At 40.4% G+C, this 27,356-nt stretch overlaps 1 protein-coding gene across 5 annotated transcripts in view; it reads right to left on the bottom strand.

Annotated features, from left to right (window-relative positions):
* PPP2R2B (protein phosphatase 2 regulatory subunit Bbeta) overlaps window positions 1-27,356 on the bottom strand; it is a 465,343-nt gene that overhangs the window by 416,228 nt on the left and 21,759 nt on the right. The window contains exon 1 of one of the 5 annotated variants that reach the window (XM_079144769.1): window positions 26,003-26,373. The exons of 3 other annotated variants lie outside the window; for them this stretch is intronic. In XM_079144769.1, the coding sequence (XP_079000895.1) occupies window positions 26,003-26,076 (74 nt within the window). In that variant the 5' untranslated portion in view covers window positions 26,077-26,373. Of the gene's footprint in view, window positions 1-26,002; window positions 26,374-27,356 lie in introns of those variants that run through there. One more of the 5 variants, XM_079144772.1, reaches the window with a different exon arrangement.

Raw genomic sequence — 27,356 nt, 5'->3', positions numbered from 1 at the left:
TAGAAAAAGAGCTATCCTGTGAACAGTAGCTTAAGTGGGCCATCTCAGTATTACATCAAGCAGACTGCAGGACAAGCTATCTTACCTGGACCAGAAGGGACATTTCATTCTTATTGTGATGCTTAGTTTTATGTGTCAGCTTGACTTGGTTAAGACAAACCCAGACAGCTGGTAAAATATTATTTCTGGGTGTGTCTGTGAGGGTTATTTGAAAGAGATTAGCATTCGATTCAGTAGGGTGAATGAAGATCGACCCTCAGCAAAGTGGATTGACTTCTTCAATTCATTGAGGACTCAGAGCAAAAAAGGTGGAGGAAGAGCAAATTCACTTCATCTTCTGGAGTTGGGACATTCATCTTCTGTCCTCAGACACCAAAGCTCTAGCTTCTCGGGCCTTCTCTCTCCAAGACTTATACCAGCGGGCCCTACTTAGCAGGCTTTTGACTTAGGGAATCTCAGCTTAAGACTTCCATCAGGCTGTTGGACTCAGAACTAATGACACCAACAGCCTTCTTGGTTTTCCAGGTTGCAGACAGCATCTTATAGGACTTCTCAATCTTCATAATTGAGTAAGTGAATTCCCATAAAAAATCCCCTCTTAAATATCTCTGTATTGGTTCTGTTTGGAGAACTCCAATTAATACACTGATAAAAGGTCAGTACTTCAGAGAGACATAAATATATTAAATGTTTATGGGTCCCATAATACAATTTTTAACTATGTGAGTCAAAAAGAACAACAGAGAAAAGAGAAATGACAAATCCACAATTATGGTTACAAATTTCAACATTTCCTCAGTAAATGATAGAACAAGTAAAATGAAAATTGACAATTGTATAGAAGCAGTAAACACTATTATTGCCCAATTTCCACTTAATTGATATTGAAAAACACAGCATCTACAAAATGACATTTAAAAAAATATACATGGAATATTCTCCAAGACAGATCATTTATTGGTATACAAGGTAAAGCTCAATGAATTTAAAAAGACTGAAATCATACTGAGAAAGATTTTTTAGATATGACATCAAATATATGACCCACATGAGAAGGCATTGTGGCTTTCATCTTTCCTCTACTTCAAGCAGATAAGATCCTTGAAGTTGCCTTTATCAACAGCTCGCCCTCATTCTGATTGCTAGTTGGGTTTAGCCAACAAAGATTCCCAATATGAGCTAAGAGGGAAAGTGGGAGGGATTTATATTCCTGGGTCTTTCCTCTTAGGTTTTCAGATGGTTCTGTGTCTCCTAACAGAAGACATTGGCTCCTCTCAAAGTGGAGGACTCAATAGGACTTCCTCTTTTCTAGGTTCCTCTTCTCGCTTCCTGATCACACAGGTTAGCCCCCAGCTATTGCACCAAACCTCTCTAATTGAAGAGTCACAGAGGTGGGTGATTTTTTTTTTTTCCACTCATGTAATCACAACCTAGATCAACCATGGTGAATCTCACCATCATGTGCATCCACAAGAAATTAATTTAAAAAAATAACTGGGTCAATGTCAGAAAGAACTTGGAAAGGAACAGAGGATGATGAGGGGAGGGGAAGGAGAGGTACTGAAGACTGAATTAGAACAAGATATATTTTATGGTTTTATAATTATATCAAAATGAATTCTACTGTCATGTGTAAGTAAAAAGAACTAATTAAAAAAAAAGAAAAAGAATAGAATTCACACTCTGCTCTGGAACCCCCCGTGGGCTCTTACAACTCAACAGCAACAACTATCCTGACTTCTGATATTTTGTATTTGAAATGGATAAAAATGCAATTTGTCATTTCTTGTATATATATCCCACAATTTATTTGGTACTCCTATTTTTGGTGGACACTGAATTGTTTTCATTTGGGGCTATTATGAACAGTGCTGCTATGAACATCCTTATGCATGTCTTTTGGGAAACATACATGTGCATTTTTTTAGGCACATATATAGCAGTTAAATAGCTTGGTAGACAGACTGTATTTGTATATTTAATTTTACCAGATTTGTCAAGGAGTTTTCCAAAGTGACTATAATAATTTACACTTTGGCCAGTTGTATATAAGACATCCAGTATCATAATGTGCACAACAACCACAACAGTATTTCCAGTCCTTTTAATTCTAGGTGTTTTGGTTGGTAGGTAGTGGTATTCCATTGTAGCTTTAGTGTGTCACTGATAAAAAAATTGAGGATGAGTTCATGTACTTATTGGTCATTACATGTCTTCTTTTGTGAAGTGTCTGTCGATTCTTTCACTTATTTTTCTATTTGGTTGTCAGAGTTGTTCTTATTTGTAGTTTTTTGTAATGAAGTTTAAAGTCTTTTGTAAATTATCAGCTTTGTTTTTTCCTATCCTGTTGCTTGTCCTTTCAGCCTCTTAATCTTTCTTTTGATGAAGAGAATAATTTGACTTAAATGTCCATTTTGTCAATATTTCCTTTTATGGTAATATCTGATTTAAAAAGTTTTTGTATATCTGATTTAAAAGTTTTGTATATCTGATTTAAAAAGTTTTTACCTACCCAAGGATGTTAATGGTATCTCTTACATTATCTTCTAGAAAATGTAAAAATTGTTTTGTTTTATACATTTATAGTCACATTCCATCTGGAATTGCTTTATATGTATGCATGGTGGGGACCAAAATTATTTTTTCTCAAAATAGATTTCGACTTTTCCATCATCATTTGTTGGAAATACTACCTTTTCTCCACTGCTCTTTGGACAGACTGGACAGTCATATAAATGTATGTTTGATTCTGGACTGCATTCCACCGATCTGTTTACCCTGAGTCTGATACACCATGTCTTAACCACGGAAGGCTTATAGGAAATCTTAATAAGTGGTGTTATATAGACTAAATTGTGTCCAGTTATAATTTTGCATGTTAAAGCCTGGACCCCCAATGTAACTGTATTTGGAGATCCGGCCTTCAGGGATGTAACTGAAATTTAAAAAACACAGCCGCAGTGATTCCTAATCCAATAGGACTGGTGTCCTTCTGAGAAGAGGAAAAGACTTCAAGGGAGCAGACACACAGAGCAAAGGCCACATGAGGACACAGCTGTCTTTAAGTTAGGGAGAGAGGTTTCACCAGAAACCCACCCATCTTGAACTCCAGCCTCCAGAACTTTGAGAAAATGAATTTCTGTTGTTTAAGCCACCTAGTCTCTAGTATCATTGTATCAGCTCAGAATAAAAGGGGTTCTCTACTCTAAATGTGATGCTCTATTTTTGCCCTTTATTTTTACATATATATTTAGAATCAGTTTTTCTTTTTCCACAAAACAATTCTGGAATTTTAATTAGGATTGTATTTCTCTGTAGAAAAACCTGGGGTAAAATGACAACTTTCCAATATTGAGTCTTCCAATCAGTGAACACAGTATATCCCTCCAATTATTTAAGTCTTCTTTACTTTTTATAAATAAAGTTTTGTTGGTTTTTGGTGTTGATATTTTTGAGCATCTTTATTTAGATTTATTACTAAGTATTTGATGATTTTGTTGCTATTACGAATGCTATATCCAAAACCAAAATCATCCTAAATGTTTGTTCTTATCAGGTAGAGACAGAAATTCATTTAACATGTTGATTAGGAATCTAAAAACCTTGAAAATTTTCCTATAACAGTGTGTCTGTAATTGCTTTAATTATTTTCTGTGAAAATATAAGTTAAGTTTTTTCACCCTTACTGTGTAGCTTGTTGAGAGATTGTGTTACACATATTTATAACCCAGTTCAGATTCAGTCTTAGAGTCTGCTTTCAGGAATTTTTAGTTCATTTACAATGAATGTTACTGATCTTCTATGATTATTTGCATTCTATTTTTGTACTTTTCTATATTTATTATTTTCTCCTTTTTTTGGCCTGCTTTTGGTATAGTAATACATTTTTAACTTTAAATTTCCTATCAGTTGTTACTTATGCATTATTTTATCCACTAGAATGATTACACTAGAAATTACAGCATACATTTACTTATCAGTACAGTTTAATTTACATTAAATGTCATAATACTCTCCCCTAAAGTTAAGAACTTAATCACTTTAACTCCCTTAAACCCTTCTTTTTGCCATCTGTTATTTTTATTTCATATTTTAAACTTTTCATTAGTGTTATCATTTTTATTTTTTCTGCCAACATTTGATACTTTCAGCTGTTCATTCACTTCTATCATTTTAAATTAATGTCTGTAATAAATCATCTCAAATTTTGTTCATTTGAAGATGTCTTTACTTTTGCCTTTATTTTAAGGGAAACTTTCACTGTAGAATTCTAGACTGGATGTTAGTCTCAGCAATTTAAAGCCCCAATGTCTTCTGGGTTGCATAATTTTGCTGAAAAAATAAATTTCATTCCAAATCCAAAATAGTAGTGTTTGTCTCTCTTTCAAAGCTTTTCTTTGGTTTGGTCTGTAGAAGTTCTACCACAATGTGCCCATGTATGATATTTTTAAAAATTATTCATTTATTTATTTGGTTCTGGGAGTGGAACCCAGTGCCTCACACTTGTTGGGCAAGTGCTCTCCCACTGAGTCCAGCCCCCTTGAAAATTTATCTTGATTGTAGTTGATATCATTTCTTGAATCTGTAGCTTAATGACTTTCATCAATTTTAGGAAAAAATCTTAGCCTGTATCTCTTCAAATATTGATATTGCTCATTGCTCATTGATACTGCTCATTCTCCTATGCTTCTTGGACTTCCAACTATGTTACTTTACTACATCCCCTGTACCTTTTAGGCTCTATTTTCATTTTCTATTTTAAACTTATTGTTTCAATCTGAATATTTATTGACTCAACTTCCTGGTCAGTAATCTCTACTCTTATAGTACAGCAACTCCTAATTATTGAATTTTTCTTTGAATTACTGAATGTCTTTATCTCTTAATCTAAAGTTTTCATCTGTTACTATGGCATGGTCTCAGAATTTATCTTTGCTTCCACCTGTCTCTACCCATCCTTCCTATTAATGTTAGTCTCATAGCACCTGTGCCTGCTGGTTCAAGAAGTGTGATTTGGCTAGATTCTACAGAGTGGTACTGTTCCTAGAAGACTTCTCTTGTTGTTTGTGTTTCCCCAGAAAAGAGCCATTATGTGCCTGCTTGGAGTAATTAGATATGTTTGCATATCAGACACTTCTCTGCCAGCCTCGGAGGGCATCACCAATTCAGCTGCCTGCTGAGCTACAGTGGGAAGATCATAACTGATATCAGTGCCCCACAATGAGGGCCTTGTCCTTCCTCCAACAGCAAAGCAGTTACTCCTCTGGATGACTTGGCCTGGGTGAATTCTGTTCAAGACGCTACTGCCTCAGTCATCAGTAAGGGGAAGTGTCTCAAAACTGGGACCTACCCCAAGCTCTCATCAGACAGTAGTCCTGCCTCATACATGGCTTCACATTCTGTGGTTTTAGTTACCCAGTCAACCATGGTCCAAAGATATTAAATGGAAAATTCCAGGAATAAACAGTTTATATATCTTAAACAACTTTTATTATAGTGTATGATTGTAATAGTTCTATTTAATTATTAGTTTTCCTTGTTAGTCTTTTACTTTGCTTATATTATAAATGAAGCTTCATCATGTACATGTACGTATAGGGAAAAAACACATCCACTGGGGTCTTGGAGCACACGGAGTGACCCGAGGTTGGAGGCCTGGAGGGGAGGAAGATGTGGGACTGGGTTTAGTTCACCTACTCAGAAACACCACAGTTGTGTTTTTACGTTTAACTCTGGATGCTATAATCAGCTTTGGTGATTCTTCAATAATCTAACCTATAAATAAATATTGGAGGACTCTTAGGGATTGGTTCTGGGCCTCCTTTTCAAGTTCTACTTTTTCTCTAATGATCATCCAGGTCCATGGCTTGAATTATCACTTATATATCTAATTCAACAAAAACAAGACTCCAGACTCTGTTATCTAAGGCCTATTTGATGTCACCTCGTGGATAGATGATGCATAACTCAAAGTTAATCTTGGTAAGATTAACAGAGTTTTGATACCCCTGTATAGAGGCCCTGGGAACGCCTGTCTATTCTACTATAGCAACCCAACTGTTATTAATGTGTTATTCTGTCCCTCATTTATTTGGTAGTTAGTAGGTATCTGATATTTGTGACATTTACTTTGTATAGTCCATCTCGTCCAGTTAGAACATAGGTTCCATTGGAACAGAGATGTATCTATCTCCTCTGCCAATGTATGACCAGTACCCATAACTTGGTCTAGAACATACTAACAGATACTGAGTGAATATGTGTGGAATGTGAGAAGATATTCATACTGGAATCTGAAAACAGAATAGAGCTAGACTAAACTTCTTTTTAATCAGATGACTTCTGACTAGAATGTGGTTGGGAGGGCTGTGGATGGATTGGTAGGTAAAGTTTCATCTTCATTCTTCCTATCTATAAGTTGACATGGCAAGTCGACTCTTCATTGTAGAGAAGTCACTCATATCCCTCTCATTGACCCCCTACTTAAACTTTTCTAATTCATCAGGAGTCTGATCAATCTTACCTGCCATTGATACCAAATCCATTCTTTTCATTCCATCATATCTGCTGCCACCTCTATCCAAACTTCTGTCCTCTCCTGCCAATCAACTATGATCCTCCTTCTGGAATCTTGCCTCTGTTCCCCTAAAATTCATTCTCCACAAAGCAACCAAATATTTTGAAATAAAAACATATTATGTCCTTTACCTGCCTTAGCCCTCCTAAGATTTCCTATTACTTAGAATGAAACCAAGCCTCACATCCTGATCTTTGAGCCCATACGTGGTCTGGCCCCTGCCTTCCTCTATGACTGGCCTCAACACTATCCCTCTCACTAAGCCTAGCCACATTGCCCTGCTTTCTTTTATGTTGACATGGCAATTTTTTGCTGCTTAAAAGTTCCCTTACTTTCTATTCTGTCTAGAAGACCTCTCCTCTCATTTTTGCATGACTGATGACATCATGTCTTGCAAGTTTCTAGCTGCCCTGACACCCTATCATCAGCCACTGTCCTTTCTTATCATGTGACCCTGTGATATATTCTTCACAATTTTTGCAGATAATGAAAGTTATCTTATTTATCAAAAGAATTTTTTATTGTCTTCTTTATTCACTATCATTTTCCTCATATTTAAAACAATAGATGACATATAATAGATCCTCATTATTTATCTGTAGACTATGTAAGTGAAAGGAAATACTATCAATCTCTCACACCATTGTTCTAAATGTCATTTCTTTGGAATGAGTTTTTTTTTTTTTAAATTTAAAAGGAAAATAGAGTAGGTAAAATTTAATGTCTATTATATTTACCCTTGTCTGTACACGTTCTTTTCTTACTGAACTGTTATGAATGTCTCATAACAATAATAATTTAACATTGATTGGTCTTTTATTGGATCCAGACAATGTGCTGGATTGCCTAGATTATTTATCCATCAAACCTCTGAATAGATCCTATCACAATCCATACTTTATAAATGAAGTATTTGAGCTTGGAATATTTCTGTTTCTTTCTCAAGAATACAAAGAAAACCAACATTTCATTTTATTATCTCAAGTGAACTTCAGAAATCAAGGAACCAGATATGATAAGAAAGACTTTGAATGACTAATTTTTCTAAACAAAACTTTTGTTAATCTGTGTTGGTAGCAGAGATGGGGACGGGGAGGGGAACTGAACACAAGCTTTATAGCATGACGAGTAGTTAAAATTTTGGCATCAAACTCTGAACTCGGTTCATTTTAACATCATTCCCAGAAGGAAGGATGAACCAAAGTCAGGCCATTCTCTGTGAATTTCTTCCTCTTCTGTTAGAACAACTCTCTAAGTAGGAGACTCTTAAGGCTATGCATTCAGGAAAATCAGAAAGACTGATTTGCTTGATTAATTAATCTTCAGACATAGGTTCATCAATTTATTATATTATCCAAGAAATAAAATGATACACAAAGTTGAAAGTTATTTACATACTTCTAAGAAGTTTTTAATTTGAAATAGGAGAGAAAAATATTTAAGAAAAATAAAATACCTCGCAGACCAAAAGACTTCCTTTATACAACTTCAAAAGTCTAGCAAACTAAAGGAAAAAGGACAGCTTAGATATCTAGATAATTGATTCAAATTAAATTTTTTTTACTTGGTCATTTGGTATCATGAAGATAAAATCAAGTTGAATCACTTCACAAAGTAATATTTTTTGCTTTTGTTCAATGATTTTCTTAGATTTTTAGTTTTGTACATTAATATTTTAGTGTATACATGTGGTTAATTTTATGCATTTGGAAGATTAGCCCTGTCTTTAAAATTCATTAAATGGATCATAACATTAGGAGTGGAATTTCCTGACTCTACCCTGGGAATCAGTATCAATGTAGTAATGGCTTAGTTTGTGTGTAGATTAGCCAATGGTAGAGGCAATGGAGGGGAAGTGTTTTAAAAAATCAACAAATACTTCACAATTAAAATGTGCTGGTAATTTTGTTAACCATTCTATGAATTAGCTCATTTAATTCTACTTCAAAATCTATAAGGTTAAGTAACTTTGCCCAGTTAGCCTGTGGTAGAGCAAGGGGAACCCAGATGCTCTAACCTGGGAACCTAACTATACCAGCATACAGCTTTTCAAAGAACCCACAATTTCTCTGTGAAAAAATATACATATATGTGTAGGGAAAATCACAGTAATAGAGACTACAGGATCATTGGTCCAAAAGTGTCTGATAATAAACATTAGGACTTGAGACAGAGTGATTCCTGACACTATGATCTGAGGGAAACTGAGTTCCCAGATAATTGTTAAACAAAGAAGTAAGTAGGGTAGGGACTTATCCTTGAATTTGGGATGGATATACACACACACACACACACACACACACACACACACACACACATATATGTAAACACACACATATTTGTCATGTATATAAAAATGTGTTTATATATACATATGTATTTATTTATTCCAGTTCTTTGTCATCTAACACTTTGAAATTTCCTTGTGTAGCAGCTGCCTTTGCCTCTTTTGAAAGAGTTTCCTTTCCAACAATCTAGGTTGTCTTGCAAACAAGCAGCTTGCAAACCCAGGGTGTGATACTGCAGGCTGCAAAGAAGTATCAGGTCTCAAATTCTTACTCCTAACTACCTTGTACTACTTGAGCTGCTTGGGATTTTAGCTTCAGTTTATCAGAATAGGGGTGTGTGTGTGTGTGTGTGTGCACGTTTGTGTGTGTGTGTGGTGAGAGAGGAATGGCACTCCATGGGGAAAGATGCATGCATGCCGTCTGTAGGATGGTACTTGAAGATACCCATACCTCAGGAGTGGGGCGAGGGAGGGAGAGTCAGGCCAGGAGCAGCATTTCCTGACTGCCCCCCACAGGCATATTGCCAAGTTTTATTTTATTCCTTAGCTTCCAGTCTTCAGATTCCTATGGAGGATGACATTTCTGAGCCTGATGATGAGATGCTCTTTAGAATTAGAGTGATTAATGCTAAGACTCTACTCTCCTGAGGGCAGGAACTTGGTTTCATTCACCATTGAACACCAGCATCTAATGGGCTGCCTGGCATGACGTCAGGATCTAATAAATATTTGTTGAGCAAATGTGTGAATAACAAATGAAAATGATATTTTGTCTTTATGGGATCAGATCCTGCCAGAGAATCACTGCTCTCCTGGGCCGTTAAAAAGCTGGCAATTCAGATTGTGCTATGGGATAATTTTAGATCCAAGGTTCTTTGATTTATTAGCAAACCCACTCCCTGGTATATATTTAGGAGTCTGTAGAGACATAATTCAGTCAGAAAGTATCTATCGATCTCTATGATTTGAATGCTGTTAGAATTGGGGATAGTTCACTGAAGAAGGCAACTAAGTCCTTATTCTTAGAGTTCACATTCCTATAGGTTAAGCCACAAACCACACAAATGTCTTATGGTGACATGTGCTACGAATGAACAAGAGAGGAGAAAGGAAGTGCTATGTAGGTGGTCCTGATCATCTCCCCTGGGGAAAGCATTGTCCAGGTCCAGAATAAACTTGGTGGGGATTTTAGGAGACTCAGAGCTACTAAATTACATAGAAAACTTTTCAAGGATTTGAATAGTGCCCAAATTGTAAAACTTATGGGAAACAATTTTCTACTTTATTTTATTTATTTATTTGTATTTTGGTACCAGGGCTTGAATCCAGGAGTGCTTAACCACTGAGCCATGTCCCAGCCACTTTTGTATTTTATTTAGAGACAGGGTCTCACTGAGTTGCTCAGGACCTTGCTAATTTGCTAGGGCTGGCTTTGAACATGCAAACTTTCTGCCTCTACCTCTCTAGCCACTGGGCTTACAGGCATGCACCACCATGCCTGGCAATTTTCTACTTTATTTTTGAGAAATCTATTCAGTGAGTGACTGGTGGGATAAAAGGATGGTAACAAAGATCAAGAAACTAAACTTCTAGAGGAAAGGATGGATCAATTACAATAGGCAACTTGCTTTGGGCACTTCTGTATGCAGGTAATCACTCTGTTCATTATCACATTTTATCCCCAAAAGATTCCCAGGCAACAGGAATAGTCTTCCCACCCCACCCCACCGCTTCCTCCTTTATGGCAAATGAGGTAGAGAGAGAGACTCAGGAAGTTGCTGAAAGTCACTCACTTTGTAGGTGAAGAAACCAGAAGTGAATCCAATCAGTCTGACTCTCAAACCAAATTATTCCCTTATAGAGTTAAGCAAACTGTCTCTAGATCTAGAATCCAAGTTAAGCTACTAAGATACACTGATTATTTGAAAAATTTAATGAAGTGGGGATTTTTTTTGAAGAGATTTTTAATTTTTTAAAAGTAAGTCCACTAACTCTACCAGAAAAGAATATGGTTTTGCACACCTTTATCCCTCGAATACACGGAATTTATTCTGGCCTCCAGGCCTTTGTGCTCTTGGGGCCCTCTGCCTGGAATGTCCTTCCCTGAGTGTCTCATTAGTCAAGCCTCAGCTCATATGAAGCTTTTCAGAGATGGCTTCATTTGTTAGTTACTCTTTCCCATTTATCCTATTTTTATTTTCTTCCCAACCCTTATCACTATTTGGTAGCACCTGGCTATTCTTCCCACCTGTGTGTAATTATCACAAGGTCAGGGGCAGTGGGTGCTTTGTCCATTGCAATTCCCCAAACTTTACTTCTGCCTGGTACATCACAGAGGCTTCAGAAACATGCAAGTGAATTAACACTGCCCCTAGAGCCTGCCAACTCAGACCCCAGGGGCCTCTACTTCAGAGCATCACACGCAGGCAGCATCTTTCCACCATTCTGTGCAGAGTTAATGCATCAGATGAGAAAGGAGAGATCTGAAACTAAGGCCTGAGAAAAACTTGCCAGTAAGCACCCAACTGCTCAGAGGGCTACCAAAGAGACCCACTAGGAAGTCCATTTGCAGAGGACCAATTTTCAGGGTAGATCTCTAGTTAGATATATACAAGGTCATCATTTAATTTTATCAGAATCTTCTTGTTTATGTCTTGTTCTCTTTTAGTTTCCACCTTAATTTGGATCTAATACTTGCCCTGGTTTATCAACTGTCTCCCACTACCAGAACACATGGGTCTGAGAGCGCAGGAGTCCATCTGTATAATCAGTGCCTAGAGGCATGCTAGACACATAGTAGGTGCTCAGGAAATACATAACAAATGGACCAACAAATGAGCTAGCTCTAGATTCTGTCTGTAGAGATGTGGGAGCACAGAATGGAGCACACGTTTGTTGAGTGCCTGCTAAACTCTAGGCAGTGCTCCAGATAATTTTATATACTTCATCTCATTTGCTTACCCTGTTAAGTTACAAGCTTTGGGAGTCTAACTTTTAAGAGGCTAAAATCTATTTAGAATGGAAGACAACTTTCCTTTTCAATGTTATAAAATCAGGTCTTGCTGGACAAGTGGTTCTTTAATTGAAGGCTGGGTATCACTGGGAGCTTCCAACATTAATCAATTCACTGAGGTCTGTGCTCTGACCTGACAGTGCTGTATCAAATAAACAATTTTGTACGATGCCCCGAGCATTCTCTGAGAATCAATAGAGAATTGTAACTAAAGCTTTGGCCACTGCTTCACCTACAGGACCATTTCCATTTGTCATTTCAGTTTGAATGTATCTGAATAGGAGCCAAGAATATAATTTCCAAACATAAGACTAGAAATGATTGCAAATAAAGTGAGTTTGGAAGGGACTCTTCCCAGCAGGTGCAGCAAGATGAGCCTGGGTCAGTTAGATGGGGAAAAACGAAATGGCATAGTGTCGTGTTTCAGACGGGAACAGGAAAAATTTTAGAACCAGCTCAGACGATTTCCGACGGTCCCAAATCCCCAGTCCTGCTCTCTGAACAGTCAGATTGGCCCACTGCTTAGTGAGTTTAAGGGGCACAACGTGAGGAAACAAGTAACACCCACCCTGGTGCTGAATCACCTTGTTTGGTCCCCAGTGTGAGGAAGGCAGCACTTCAGAGAATGTTCTTGAAGGCTTAGTAAGAGATAATAGCTGATTCTGTATGTAAATAAGACCAATTTCAAAGAAAAATGAGCTTCCCTTTTAAAACTATAAAATAATAGAGCGATTTCACATTCCTCGCTCAGCTATTTAGAAGTAGCTGGAAGCGGGTTCCCTGCTGAGGGTTTATCAAGACACGCGCCCACAGCCGGAGAGGACGGAGGCTCGCTCTAGTGCATCCTCGTGCTTCTCCCCTCCACGAGGAGTCTCTCCTCAGGTCGGCGCACTGTCTTCACTGAGGTGTGGGCAGGATTGTTAGGGATAGGCGGACTGCTTTCTGTGGGCACCGAGGCAGAAATGCCACAGCGATGTCCGACCGCGGCTCGGCTTTCATTACCAGCAGTTGGATGAGCTGTGTGGTTCGGGCAGTTCACCCAATCTCTCTGCAAGACGGTGGGTGGGATCTGAACAGGGCTTTGAGGTCTCTTCTAGGTCTGGCTGTTTGGTTCGATGATAATTTTTGGGACCTATGGGGTCCCCTCCTCTACTCAAAGGATGGGGCAGCCATTCAGAAAACTGCCCTGTGCATAGGCAAGGGAGGAAATTCAGGCTACCCTTTGGTTTCTGAGTTCTCCTCGAAGCCTCTGCCTTTAGCAGGTCCACCCTATGCTCTCTGAGACGTAGAGACCAGGGTGCAAATAAATAGCATAACTCACCCCCTTTCCCACCACCATGACTCCACGATTCTAACAGCCATGAACTCGCGGCTTGTTTGCTTTATTTCTGGCTGCAGAACACTACAGAGTCCGGATTGGTGGGAGTCTGAAGGTATTATACCTGTGTTCTGACTCCAGTCTACTGTCCTCCGATTATGTTCTAACTCCCTGTTCCTGGCTGACCTCTTAAAGGCAACCTAAAATAGATATTTTGCTTGAGAATTGGGGCAAAGAATAAGAAAGCTTTGCTAGTGAAGAGTTGTGGACTGAATTGTGTCCCTCTGCAAATTCACAGGTCAAAGCACTAACCCCTCGTGTGACTGGAGACAGGGCCTTGTTGGAGGTAATTAAAGTGAGACCAGGTCATGGCGGGGAGGGTTCCTGATCCAATGGCACTTATAAGAAAATAAACCAAGATTGTGTGCTCACAGAGGAAATGCCAGGTGAGCACATGGGGAGAAGGTGGCCGACTGTAGGCGGAGACGGGAGGGTTTGCCAGGAACCAACTCTGCTGCCACCTGAATCCTTGACATCCAGTTCTCCAGAATGGTGGGCAAATGAATGTTGTTAAGTACCCAGACTCTGGTACTTTGCTATGGCGATCCCAGCCACTTAGTACAGGAGGGTAGGGCCAGAGGGTCTTTCTTTACTCGTTCATACATCTTCTTATTCAGTCAGTCTCTACCGAGTGCCTAGGATGTGTGAAGCCCATACTGTTGCTTTACACGTTCAAAAAATTTATTTTTTCCACAGTACAGGGGTAAGGTTTGTGACCATGATCTCATAAATAAAGAAACAGAGGCTTAGTTAGAGGCAGCCAATTGGCCAGGGGCATTCACATTTGAATTCACATTAGATTCAAGTGTAAAACTGTGATAGGAAGGTTCCTCCACATCAGGGTTAGGAGGATTACACCCCAGAAGCCAGCCTCTCTGGGTACAAATCCCATTTCTGTTACTCATTAACCATGTGACTTTGAGCACATCTTCTTTCTGGGTCTCAGGGTCCACATCTGCAAAATGGGGATAACAATTCATGGACTTATTAGAAAGAAGTAAATGAGCTAATTAAGTAAACCCATTGGAACAGGGTGTGGCATCTAAAAACTCCTAAATATCCCCGTGACTGAAGAGGAAGTCATAGAGGCTACTTAGAAGAGCCTTGAAATCTTCAGGAGGTACAGGGTGTGGAAACTTCCCTGATGTGTGGAGTTGCCATGTGCAAAATATTTCTTACTCAGTAGTTCTAAGAAGTAGATTTTAGGGCTGGGTCTATAACTCAGTGGTAGAGCACTTGCCTTGCATGTGTGAGGCACTGGGTTTGATCATCAGCACTACATAAAAATTAATAAAAGATATTGTGTCCATTTACTACTAATTTTTTTTTAAAGTAGATTTTAGCTCAATTTAAAGACCCAGGCATAGCAGGATGGTCAGGCTTGGGAAAGATTGAGCTCTCTATTGCTGTCTTGTGAAGAATGTTGTAAGGGCTTCAGGGACTCTGTGAAGGGCTGGACTAGAGGGTTTTAGAAGTCTTTTAAACAGAAATTCTACATTCCTTTCCAGGGGGATAGAATTGGTGGCCTGAAGCCCTGGGTTGGCTTTGTTTGCCTTCCTTTCTCAGGTACTGTCTCTCTCAAACTGAACCGTGTTCCCATAAGGGCTTGAACTGATGGAATCCCAATGGCCAGGATCATACATTTTTTAGTAAATGCTACCTGTTTAGTTCCTGCATTTTACAGTTGGGGTTCTCACCCACATGCTTAAACATCCTGCCATCTGTGTTCCAGGACCATGGAAAGAAGGTAGACGTGGATTCCTAACCTTTGCCTGTAAGACTGACTTTCTGCTCTCCCCTGAGAGGGCCACCTTGCTGCTTACACATGAATACGCACAGCTGAGCACTCGTGCAAGTCTGTCTAGAGGCTTTGATGCAGCAGCTATATCTTGCTGAATAAACATGATACGAAAACATGTTTAGTAGTTCAGCCTTTCTTTTCCTTCTAAATATCATGCTTTGCAAGTGCAGAGTCTAATGTTCACTACCTCTTCCAAACAGAGCAGAATGTGCTCCTGCCATTGTTCATTGAGAATAAAATTGTCTCTGTCTGGATGTCAAGACAATGGACAGGTTTCCGTGTTCATAAGACAGCTATTCAGACACAGTGGCAAATAAACATTTAGGAATTTGGGGCACACATAGAACCATTTAGAAGTCTATTCTAAGGAAACAGTAGTGACTCTTTTTAGAGATATATCTCTATTTTGCGTGCCCTACTCCTTAAGATATTTCCATTGGCTCTTAGCCCTTCTAATCTATTCTTTCAATAGCAGTCAGAAAAATCTCTAATGCTGCATATATGGCCAGTGTTCTTTCAAATTTATATACCAACATAATTTTCAGTGGCTCTTTGGTTTAAGACCAAATTCCATAATTCAAGGCCCAGAGGCATGCCCAGTCACATGGCTCCCAGAGTCTCCTCCTCTGCCCTCCTTCTTGGTGTCTGAGCTCCAGCCACACTGGCTTTCCTGCAGAGTCTTGATTCACCTTGACCCTCTGATGACTGGACCTGCAAACTCCTAGTGAAGTTCTATGTATCCTCGAGTCTCAGCTCAATTGACTTCCTCAGGGAAGCTTTCCTTAGTTCCCTGTGCATAAGGACCCCGTCCTCACATCAGTCAGTCCTTGTCACTGCAGCACTTGTCACAGCATACAACTCATTTATTAATTTATTTGCCTTCCGTAGTGGCAGGAACCATCGCCCAGCTGACATGTGACACATAACAGAGCTGTTCTTTGTGTTTGTAATTTTTGAATAAATGAATAAGTGAATGAATAACTTCTCTTGCAAGCAGGTTCCCTGGTCACTGAATTTTGCTTTTTCAAAATATTTCCCGAAACGTGACATTTTCACATATCAACAATAGAATCTGGAGCAGGCTTTCCTGTCCATCTTTGCAGCCACACATTTATTTGCCTCTGGTTTGCTCTTCCTACTAACTGCTTTTGCAGACACTTGTGAAGATAAAAGCTGTGACCATCTGAGCCCATCTTTTCTTCCAGCTCAATCTGCCTGTGAAGAAACAATGACTCAGAAAACTAATGGGCCCGTCTCTCTAACGACGGCAATGACTTCACTGTCGGTGATTTTTCTATTAGATTTATAAAATTGAGTCCAAATGAAGGAATTGCTTAGGGGCACAAGTACCAAAGGCAAAAAAATGAATCCAGAAACACAAATCAAAACAATACTGACCAGGATATGGTACAGGCAAACACCAGTAAAAGTGATGTAGATTGAAAGAATCAAAGAATAGAAACAAAAGCTTCTTTTAATGGGGACATAAAGTGGGAAGAACCCAGGATGTACAACTGGACGAGACTAGTGTAGACGCTGGTAAGACCTGGACGAAGGTACCATCAGAGTAAATATAGGCACTGCCAATTAGCACCCTCCTGGTACATTCCACTCAATGGCTTTCATCTTTAAGCATGAAGAGGAAGCAGTATTACTTCTTTTTCTTCTTTTTTTTGGGGGGGCGGGGCCTGCTGGAGATTGAACCTATGGCTTCATGCATGCTAGGTAAGTGCTCCACCACTGAGCTATAATCCCAGCCCTTTTAAATTTATTTTTTATTATTTATTTTTAAAAATTTGATAGAGGGTGTCACTAAGTTGCCCAGACTAGTCTCAGACTTGTGACCCTTCTGCCTCAGCCTCCTGCTAGCTGGGATTACATAGCCCAGGTTTTATTTCCCTTTTAAAGTTGAAAAATAGACACCCAGAGGACAAATAACCATAAGTCACAGCTGGAACACCAGTTGATCTGATTCCAAGGCCAAAGGCATTTCCAGGTATTTTTTCAGAGCAACAGTCCTCCCTCAGAATTTTCACCTGTAAAATGTGGGTCATATCACACAAGATTGTTGTGCTAATGAGCTCCACGTTCCCATATGGGGAACACCTGGCACCCAGTAGGTTTTTATTAAACATTATGTTCCCCCTCCCTGTTTCTTGCCAACAAGTAAGTGCTTTACAGATTGTATTGGGAACACACGGGAATGGGTTACCAATCCAGCTATGGGAAGATTCAGGAAGGGGTTGACTTTCATAAAGCAATGTGGTTCCATCCAACACCAGCACCACCAGGATGTTAGCTTTTTGTTACAGAATGGAGGCCTGATATAACCTACCAATAAAGACAAGGGTTATTTTGCCTTGCAGTTTTGGAGGTTTTAGACCATAATCAGTTTGTCCTGTTGCCCTTGGGTCAACAGAGCTCATCATTGTGCAGTTCCTGGCAAAGCGGCTTACCTCACGACTAGGGAGGACAATGCAGGAAGCTGGCAGGGTGGTGCACGCCTGTGATTCCAGCAGCTCGGAGGCTGAGGTAGGAGGATCGTGAGTTCAAAGCCAGCCTCAGCAAAAGTGAGGTACTAAGCAACTCAGAGAGACCCTGTGTCTAAATAAAATACAAAATAGGGCTGGGGATGTGGCTCAGTGGTTGAGTGCCCCTGAGTTCAATCACCAGTACCCCCTAAAAAATGCAGGAAAAGGAAGGGGCTGTTAATCCCTTTAACACTCACAGTGGCCTAAAACCTGCCACTAAGTGCTATCTCTTTTTCAAATACAAAATATTTTCATTAGTCAATGCCCCTTGGGGAAAGGACTGATTCCACATTTTAAAAACATGTGTCATTTCACTGTTAGGTCCCACTTCTTACAGTTTCAACCACTTCCCAATAGTGTTGTGGGCAGAGGCCCAGACCGTTAGCCTTCGGTGGACATTCCAGATCTAAAGTATACTGATCAGTTTTATTACATTCCCATTAGACTCTTAGGCACAACAGAATGAGCCAACTTCCTGGGGGACATTGAGGTCAGAAGAGGACCAAAACCTAAGTGTCTCTGGCCTCCTAGCTTAGGAATCTTCCCTTCAACACACTGTATCAAACCACACAGGCCAAGAGTTGATTTCTGGGGTCTTTACTAATATAAAGTGTATTCATAATAACATGTCATCTTTATTGAGCTCTTAATTTTCACTGAGTACCACACTATATACTTGGTGTGAATTATCACATTTACTCCAAAGCAACTGTTTGATCCGTGCATACTTTTTTTAAATCACCCTTTTTATAGATGATAAAATTAAAAGTCTAAGAAATTGAATGACTTTATATTAGGTAAATATTTTGGTCAATACCTGAACATAAAATCTTGAAGCAAACAAACACTCAACAGTTTTATCAAGTTCCTAAGTGGCTGACAATGACCTTCATTCTTCCCAGGAGAGTCAGGCAATTTTCTGCCAGACATCAGAAGCCTTGACCAACACAACCTCCTTTAGTTGCAGGATTTTACTCTGCCATTTCAGAGGGATCCAACTGAGCAATATTCTTCTTCCAGGGCTCTTCCTCTAAGCTTTTAGTACATTCCTCTAATCAGCTGTTTCGTTCCCACCTCTGACTCACGTAAGATTCACCTGGAAAACTTTAAAACTGGGATTCCTGGGCCCTATTCTGGGGAATATGCTTCAACAGGGCTGTCCTAGGGACAGCCATATGTATTTGCCACAGGTGATCCCTTGAGAAGCCAGGTTAAAGCTGTCTGTGTGTGCTTTTCTCTCCTGCTGGACTGTAGCTTCTTAAGATAGATAGAGTCTTTTTCAGTTTTTAATTTCCCATGTGCTGAGAATAATGCCTGAAATGTTTTAGACAATACTGTGGTTCAGACAAAAGCCTGGATGGTGTCAGGTGGTCTGGATGCAAATCCTGGATATACCACATTTTTTAGCTGAGTGGTTTTGGGGTAAGTTACTGAACCAGTCTGGGTTTTGTTTCCTCATCTGTAAAATGGGGGAAAACTCATGGTATTTAGCATGACATTTTTGCGAGATTTGTGTGAGGTAGTGACTGTAGAGTACTTAGCACAGGGCCTGGCTGAGAGCAAGCCCCTGTCCATGCTAGCTATGAAGGTAAGAAAAAAAATGATCAAGAAGGAGCTATGAATACTGCTATGTGACTGTCACATGGAAAGTGCAGGGTGGACACAAAGGACATAATATGATGTTCCCTTTGCTGCTTCTATACAAGCAACAGGCTAGGCATTTTACAACAGTACTTTTATGTTGTCGTAAAAGTATTTTGATATATTATTGTTAGAGAAGGAAATATGCCAGTTGAATATCCAAAAGTTTTCCAGATGATGGTCAGCGCAGAGATTACAACTCAGATTTGTCTTGGTTTCACAATTTTTTCTACTTTATTACAAAGACTTCATCTAAACATTCATTCATATAGCTATTCAAGTCACAAACATCCATTAAAGGCTTACTGTGCACTAAAGACTGTGTTAGGTACCGGAGACACAGGAGTGACCCAAAGATGGAAACCTCTGCTTTCATGTAGCTTGCATCCTACAGTGGGAAAAGGCAGGCGATAAATAAGTAGGTTCATAACATCCCTGCCAAGGTAAGCACTAGGAAGTAAAACAGGGTAAAGGCAGCTGGGACAGAGAGAGATATTGAGGGATGATTGATAGGTGAGCCAGGAAAGATTCTTTAATGAAGAAATACTGAGTGATGGATATGATAAGGCACAATGGGGTTCTGGAAAGCCTGGAAGGACCTACCTCAGACATGGAAGATGGATAGGCAAGAAAGAAGAAAATTGAGGAGGGCTTCAAGGTTTTGGGAATTGAGCAGTTAGAAGAACAGAGCTCTTACGTTTTCTTAAACTGGGGAAGAATTTAGGAGGAAAATCAACCATTCTGTTTTGAGATCTCTGCGTTCAAGGGTAACTGTAGAATAAGCAGTTGGATATGCAAGTCTGCCTTTTAGGTGAGAGGTTGGAACTGGACTTACAGACTGAATGGATGATATTTAAGCATAGAGAGGACCAGGTAGCCTAGGAGTAAGACTAGGTTAGAGAGAAGACTCCCTGGGTTCCAGGGTAGTATTTATGGCTCAGAAAAGTGGTAAGGAACCCACTGGGAAGCCAGAGAAGGAGAAGTAGAGAGTGTGAGCCTGAGACCAAGACAAGGATTCTTCCAGAAAAGAAGCAGTGGTCATGAGTGCCAGGGTGGCTGATTGTTGTGGTCAGAAGGACCTGGCAGAGTACGACCAGCTCTGTCAATGTGATGGTTGTTGGAGATTCTGTCAAGAGCCACTTTGTTGGAGAGATGGAAAGAACGAGTCCAGGAGCCTGGGTAATGTGAGTGTATACGATTCTTTCAGGGCATTTTCAAGAAGGGGTGCAGGGGAGGGGGCAGTGATGCAGGAAGACAGTTTCATGAGGTGAGTGTTTACAGCGAGATGAAATACAGCATGTTCGCAGATTGCAAACGAATGGCCCAGCAGAGAGGAAAATCCTGGTGCTGACAGAGTGGGAAAAAGGGCAGGTGTGACGTGCTTGAGATGAGGAAAGATCCATCTTATGGCAGAGCTCAGCTTTAGATGAGAGCAGGAATGTGTTCCATTGTACACAAAATTAAAAAGCATTTAAAATGCAAAGCAACATCCAACAAGGCAAGTTTCTCTCACTTGATCCTTACAATAACCCTTTGAGGTGGGTGGGTATTACTATTTCCATGTTAGAGAGAAACGTGCTTTGGGGGAAGACTTTAAATGTAGGTATGTATTTGTGAAGATGAGAGAGATTGATGAGAAAATGAGTAGTTAGGGAAAGCTGTGGGTGGAGGTGCGTCTGATGTGGGAGAGGAAGAGTGGGTTGGTTCTAAATATGCGGAAGGGATGAAGAGCAGGGAAAAATGAGAATTCCATAAATATGAAAAAGCCACAAAATACTGTTTTGGGTCCATTCTGGGCACATACTCTGAAAACAGACTACATGGGTTCTACATCCAGCCCTGTAGTGAACAGGTGTGTGATGTTAGGCAAGTCTCCTAACTTCTCTGTGCCTTGGTTTTGGTTTACTCATGTATCAAATGAGAATCATAACAGTATTTACCTCATAGGGTTGTGGTGAGGGAGACACCCACATGTTTACACCCACAGCCACATCCATACACACACACACACACACACACACACATCCATACACACACACACACACACACACACACACACACACACACACAGAGTGGGATTGTCCCTCATGAACAGGAAGCACCAAATGTTTTTTCTTATTTTTGTATTATTGTTATTATAACATAATAAAGAGTTAGAAAAACAGTATTTTCCCTGTGTTTGTGTGTGTGTGTGTGTGTGTGTGTGTGTGCACGTGCACACGTGTAGGTTTTCAGCAAGCCTCCTTTTGGCTGTCATGGGAAGATATTCTGCTTGAAGAGGAAGGATCCTTACTGATAGGAGATGGGTGAGTCTGTTTATTCACGCTCCCCTTCAGGACTTCATTTAAAAGGGCTTCTTGAGTCGAGCTCTTGTAAACCACTGATGACGGATGGGGCAGAATCCCTGTGTCCAAGTGGCTCCTGGCCACCTTGCAGACAGGCATCAACAAACTGCTCCAATCTAACCTGAGGGCTATCCTCACCGGCACTTAGGAGGTGAGCAGTGGTGAAGGTAAAGGCGCTGATGTTGGGATTAGATGGTTTGGACAGGACGTGGCTCTGCCACTTGACTAACTAGCAAGTTCCTTCTGAGTCATTTAATACAGATGCTGTGGTGAGGAGTGAGTCAGAGGCTACTGGCTTGGCCCTGGGTCCACATTTGGGGTCCACAGGATTCATGGTGGCTGCTTCTGCTTCTGGGTGCTTCGTCCTACTGTGACTGTGATTTGTGTGACTCAGAACAAGCTCCTCTTTGCAACAGCTGAAGGCGTCTTCCTAGAAAGACTTGAGCAGAGTCTTCAAGGATGAGCAGGGGTTTGCAGATGGAAATGTGACAAGGACAATTCAGGAATAGGAAGGAGCACATGGTGAGGGACATGGCCCTTGACCCTTTAGGAAAAGGCATCCCTCCTGACTGCTTGGCTAACCAAGGGGCCCTCAGGTGTCTGCTGCCAAATCAGGCCCACCAACAAGCACCAGGCAAGGTTCCTTATCATCCTTGGCCCTCCCACTCCTGTGGGTTTGCTTTCCCTCTGTCCTGCCTTGAATGGTTTCTTTCTGGCTATGGCTGGAATTTTGTTCCTCCAATTCTGAAACAATCTTTCTGGATGAATCCTCTCCAACCGGGGGCGGGGGGCAGGGGGCAGGAGTTATGTGCTTCTTTAATGAGGTCCACAGAGAAGCAAAGGCAGCCCAACTGTCTGCTCGAAACCCGGATCATGCATCAGTGTTATTCCATTTCCCTCCTTGCTGTTTGTATCCTCTTATTTCAAGTTGAAGAAGAGCACTGTGACAAACAAAACCTGTCCCCTTAAATATGGCTACAGAAAGCTCCACCCCACAATGATTAAGGTGACTTACACAGGAGTTAGTGCTTTGGGACATGTTTTCCACGTAGGATTTTAGATATTATCTATATGGCCTTGGTATTTGTCATCCTTTGATTTGGGCACACAAGAGGCATTTATGGAGTGCCCCTTATGTACCTGATATTGTTCTACTGCAGGAGGTACAATAGAGAATAAAATTATGCTTGGGTTCTGCTTCTACAAAGATTTCAGCATAGCAGGGAGACAGATGGTAATCAAATAGTCAAATCAGTTTATTCGTAACGACAAACTAGGATTAAGTGCTCTGTGTAAAGAAACCAGTTCTTTAGGAGCTGTGATCAACTGAGGGTCAAGGATGACTTTTTAGCTGGAGCTGAGAGTTGAAAGCTAACTTTGCAAGGTAGTAGGGTGGAGGGGGACAGGAGCATCCTAGGAGCCTGTGGCTGGAGGGAGAAGATTGGGGAAACCTTGACGGCCACGCAGCAGGAGGCCAGACAGGAGGGAGATCCCTGAATCCAGTAGGGGAGTCAGGCAGGCATCAGGACAGCCAGGCCCCTGCAGGGTGTGGGAAACCGTCGAGAGATTCTCAATGTGTGTTTGTGTTTGAGGGGGAGGGTGGTAAGATGATCATATTTTAAAAAATCATTCTGGCTGCTAGATGAAGAACCAAATCTCCATCTGATGGATGAAAACAGGCTTAGGAGCTGAGGTGGAGGTAGGGGATGGGGGAGGAACTATTTGTGAAGCACATATTCTTAATTTCCTATATATGAATGTGTTATTGTATAAAAGGTAATGAGATAATCTTTGACATTATAAATTCAATGTAAGTGAAGGCTGATCATCATCGTCATTATTATTAGCAGTTTGTGCATGCAATTCTGAATGTATTTCTTTGTAATTGCCCTATGGAGTATTTTCTCCCGTATTTTACAAACGAGGAAACTGAGACTAAGAGAAGTTAAGTAACTACTAACATCACCCAGGTGGCAAATGGCAGAGCTAGGAGTCAAATCTCAGGATAACCTGAGTCTTCAAAGTACAATGGTCTGTCCCCTAAGAAGCCCAGGAACTGTGAATCTCTTCAAGTTGTTCTACAATTACTCTTAGGGAGACTGTTTGTATCATTTGAATTTATTTGACTTTCACAGGGATATTCATAAATTATTCATTCTTCACTTTTTCAATTACATAAAGTATAAAGTTCACAGTTGTAACTTTTCCAGAATAGAGTCATGTCCAGGGTCACATGATTGCTAACAATATAAAAAGAATCAGACAGGCAGGCACACACACACACACACATACACACACACACACACACACAAGAAAAATAAACTCAGACTCATTCCCAGCATCTTTTTCTCCTCAGACAAACTTTAAAGTATGGTAACTAGTCTTTGGTGACACAGTAATGTGTCTGAGGAAGCTTCTCATTGCTTAAGATGGTGTAATAAAGAAAGAAAACTTGAATATTTGAATATTTAAGAAAACACATGGGATACGAAGCTCAAAACCAGATAGTACCTATCATGTGCTGAGCTTTATCAAGAAAATTATTTGTCACATTTAATTCTTCAAATCCATAAGAGGAGCTCTTTATTTTCATATTATAGATGAAACTGGCATAGAGGAATTAAGTGATGTGGTTCTGCTTGTTGGGTATTTACCTTGTGCCTTTTTCACTAAACCACCAGGCCTCATTCTGACATTAGTTTGGCAAATGCTATTATTCTTACCCATTGTTTTAATTATGTTTACAACAAATGTCAATGCATGCCCACCTCCCAATCTGTTGATAGTGGAGGAAGTAAAAATTGTTTTGATACAAAGTGGGCTGCTTTCCATTTTGATGGAACTAATCAGTTAAATTTCATTTAAATGACAGTTTATGAAAGTTCTTGGGGTAGTATTTTTGTCTATATAACATAGGATTATTTAGTTTGATTAATATACAAACAGCAACTGAACAGAACAAATGTTTGAATTCTTGGTCTAAGCTGGGAGAAAACTGGGGAACCAATCAGAAATACAAAAGCCATCTATGCAGCTTCTGGTGTATCTTTAGGCCTTTTGTATTTGGAAAGTTCTCCTGGAGATTTTGATTCATGCCAACAGTCCTTGCCTCCCTCACCACAACATATGTAGGATTTTGTCCATGAGGAAGAAAATAAATTCCAAATGAGTTATTACATTTAACAACCAGTGTAATTTTTAAAGAGAAATATGTAATTATAAAAATAAATCTATGAGATATCAGTGTCTATAAAAAATACCATCCTCAGACTCAATTCAAGGGTTATCCCAAACATCTGCTCCCTTTTCCTGGGAGTACTGATTGAAAAAAATCACCTTATGGTATAATGCATGCTTCTCCCTTTTTATCTCAACGCCAGGCTCCTTCTCTCGGGATGGGAAACAAGGATGGTTTTCACAACAGGCTGGTCACCAGCTCTGTTCCAGAAGAGAGTGGCTGGATCTGAGGTGAAGTCATAGCACCTCAGCATCCTCCACCCTCTTCAGTCAAAGTACCACTTGTAGGACAGTCCCTAAGGTTGAAAAATGTCCAGTCAGTTGCTTTTCTTGAAATTGTTCTTTTTCAAAAATGTGTCAGATTAAAACTGGCAAATCACATACAGAAGACACACCACCAGCTACAGATTAGAGAAATATTGAAGCCTGCAATGCTTAGTGGAAGAGGAATGGACAGTGTTTACAAGGCACACACACACGTGCACACAGAATGTACACACACACACACACACACACACACACACACACACACACACACAGAATAGAAGGTGAAAGAGGAGGCTGCTGAAAAAAAAAAACAAAAAACTGGACCGGGGAACATGTACAAGGCTCGGCTCAGCCTCTCTTCAAAGCATTGACTTAGGACCCCCACAAACCACGCTTCCAGTAAGTGCTGAAAGTGAGCTGTGCTCTATAACCCAAGTACAGACTCCAAGTGAACCAATCCAACAATCAACTCTCCACAGACATGTACTAAGCTAATTCTATTTTGCTAATTGCTTTCTTGGGCATGCACCAAGTTATTAAACAGACAGTGACAAAACAGAGAGCTTGGATAAATGTATGTGGCAGCACTTACTGAAATTTTTTTCTTAGCACTAGTTCCAACGACTTGTTTGCAGGTTAAATGGAACAAGGGAAATTGGCAAAATATTTCTGCATTATTTTCTCACCAGCTGTCAGCTTTGAGATCACCTTTGCAACAGTATCCTGCTTTTCAGAAAATACTTCCCTTCCTTATACAAGACAGGCTGATTTTAGGAGCAGATCTAAGTCTGAAAGATACAAGCTTTTGCCAGGAACGACAGTCATCTAGTAGCTGCAGAAAGCAACGTCAGCAGAACCTGTGGGAAGTCAGACACCAGCCCACTCTGTGCCACCCACCCAGACACTCTCCCTCTCTGGTCTGTACCTTCCGTGTGGCAGCTGGAAGAGAGGATGGTGTTCGGAGGTCTGAAGATGTAAGGCAGGTAACGAGAGAAGCATTTCATCTTCCAAATAAAAAATAAAATTCTAAATAAAAAACCAGTCTCCTGAATCCATAAGGATTCTCCCAGTCTTCAGAGCTGGCTACATCACCAATATGTTTATGTAGGTTCTCTCCCAGATCTGCAAAGCTGGGAAACCCGAGGAATAACTGGAGATGGGTCCCATTTTGCCATCAGAGCCAGGAAGCACTGCCTTACATTTCTGCATGCAGCTCAAACTCAGAAGCCCCCAAGCAAGCCGGGATGTGGCCTCTTCATTGGCTGCAGCTCCTCCGAGCAGGATTTGCTGAGTAAGTCGGTCCTGCCTGTAAACACACGCTGAAATGCTCTGCCTGAAACCTCTACCTTTCCCTGTGTGGTCAGTTCCTCTTTTAGCAATAGAAATCCAGCAGGATAAGGGAGTAGTGAGGATAAGTGACCATCTCTTATTTAGCTGAAAGATCAGATGAAACAAAGACAGCATAGTGTTCGCCCTGGAGGGAGGTGGCTGTTAAAAAGAGCCACCCGTAATGGCATGGATCTCAGGAATATTAAAGTACAGTGCAATGAAATGGGTCTCTGTCCTTGCTTAATCTAGATTTAGTTCTATTTTTTTTTAATACTGAAGCTTGAACAATAGGACCATTTATCATTTAGGTGAAGCCAAAAGCTGGGTTGAGGAGTTGGTGACAGAGGACTAACACAGACAGATTCTGTGCTCCACGATGGTCTTTTCCCCTGCCAGCCCTAATGCCGAAGTGATAACTTAGTTCAAGTTGCTGTCTGTACAAATATAAAGCCCCAGCACAAGAGGAGAGACAACCCAAGGGAACTGATCCTTTATCAACCCATGGGCCCTGATGGCATACAAAAACATGAAAAACGAAGTTGATTCAAGATTGCACAACTTTACCCCAATTGCCACTGAGATTAAGAGAGAAAGAGAGGAAGAGAGGGAGAGAGAGGGATGAAGGGAGGGAGGGAGGGAAAGAGGGAGGAGGAGGAGGAGAGAGAGAGAGAATGAATTATTAAAGGATATGACCAATCACCAACTACAATTCATTTAGGGTGGGGGATTGGTTTGATTTTGTCCCATGAAAGAAAATGACTTTGGAAACCTGGTCCATGGAAGGAGAGCAAGCACAAGGCTTCAGCGGGGGATTTCAAGTTCCATCAAAGGCACCATTGTACATGACGGAGAGAAAGAGGCACTATTGTATATGACGAAGAGTTTCTTGTGCTGCATTGAGAGTCACAAGGGAATGATTTAGATAGTCTGTAAAGAAAACTAATATTCCC

This window comes from Sciurus vulgaris, assembly GCF_902686455.1.
Source record: "Sciurus vulgaris genome assembly, chromosome: 6".
Taxonomy (NCBI): Eukaryota; Metazoa; Chordata; class Mammalia; order Rodentia; family Sciuridae; genus Sciurus; species Sciurus vulgaris.
Note: the sequence above shows the minus strand (reverse complement) of the source record. Positions and strands in the feature narration are given on the sequence as shown.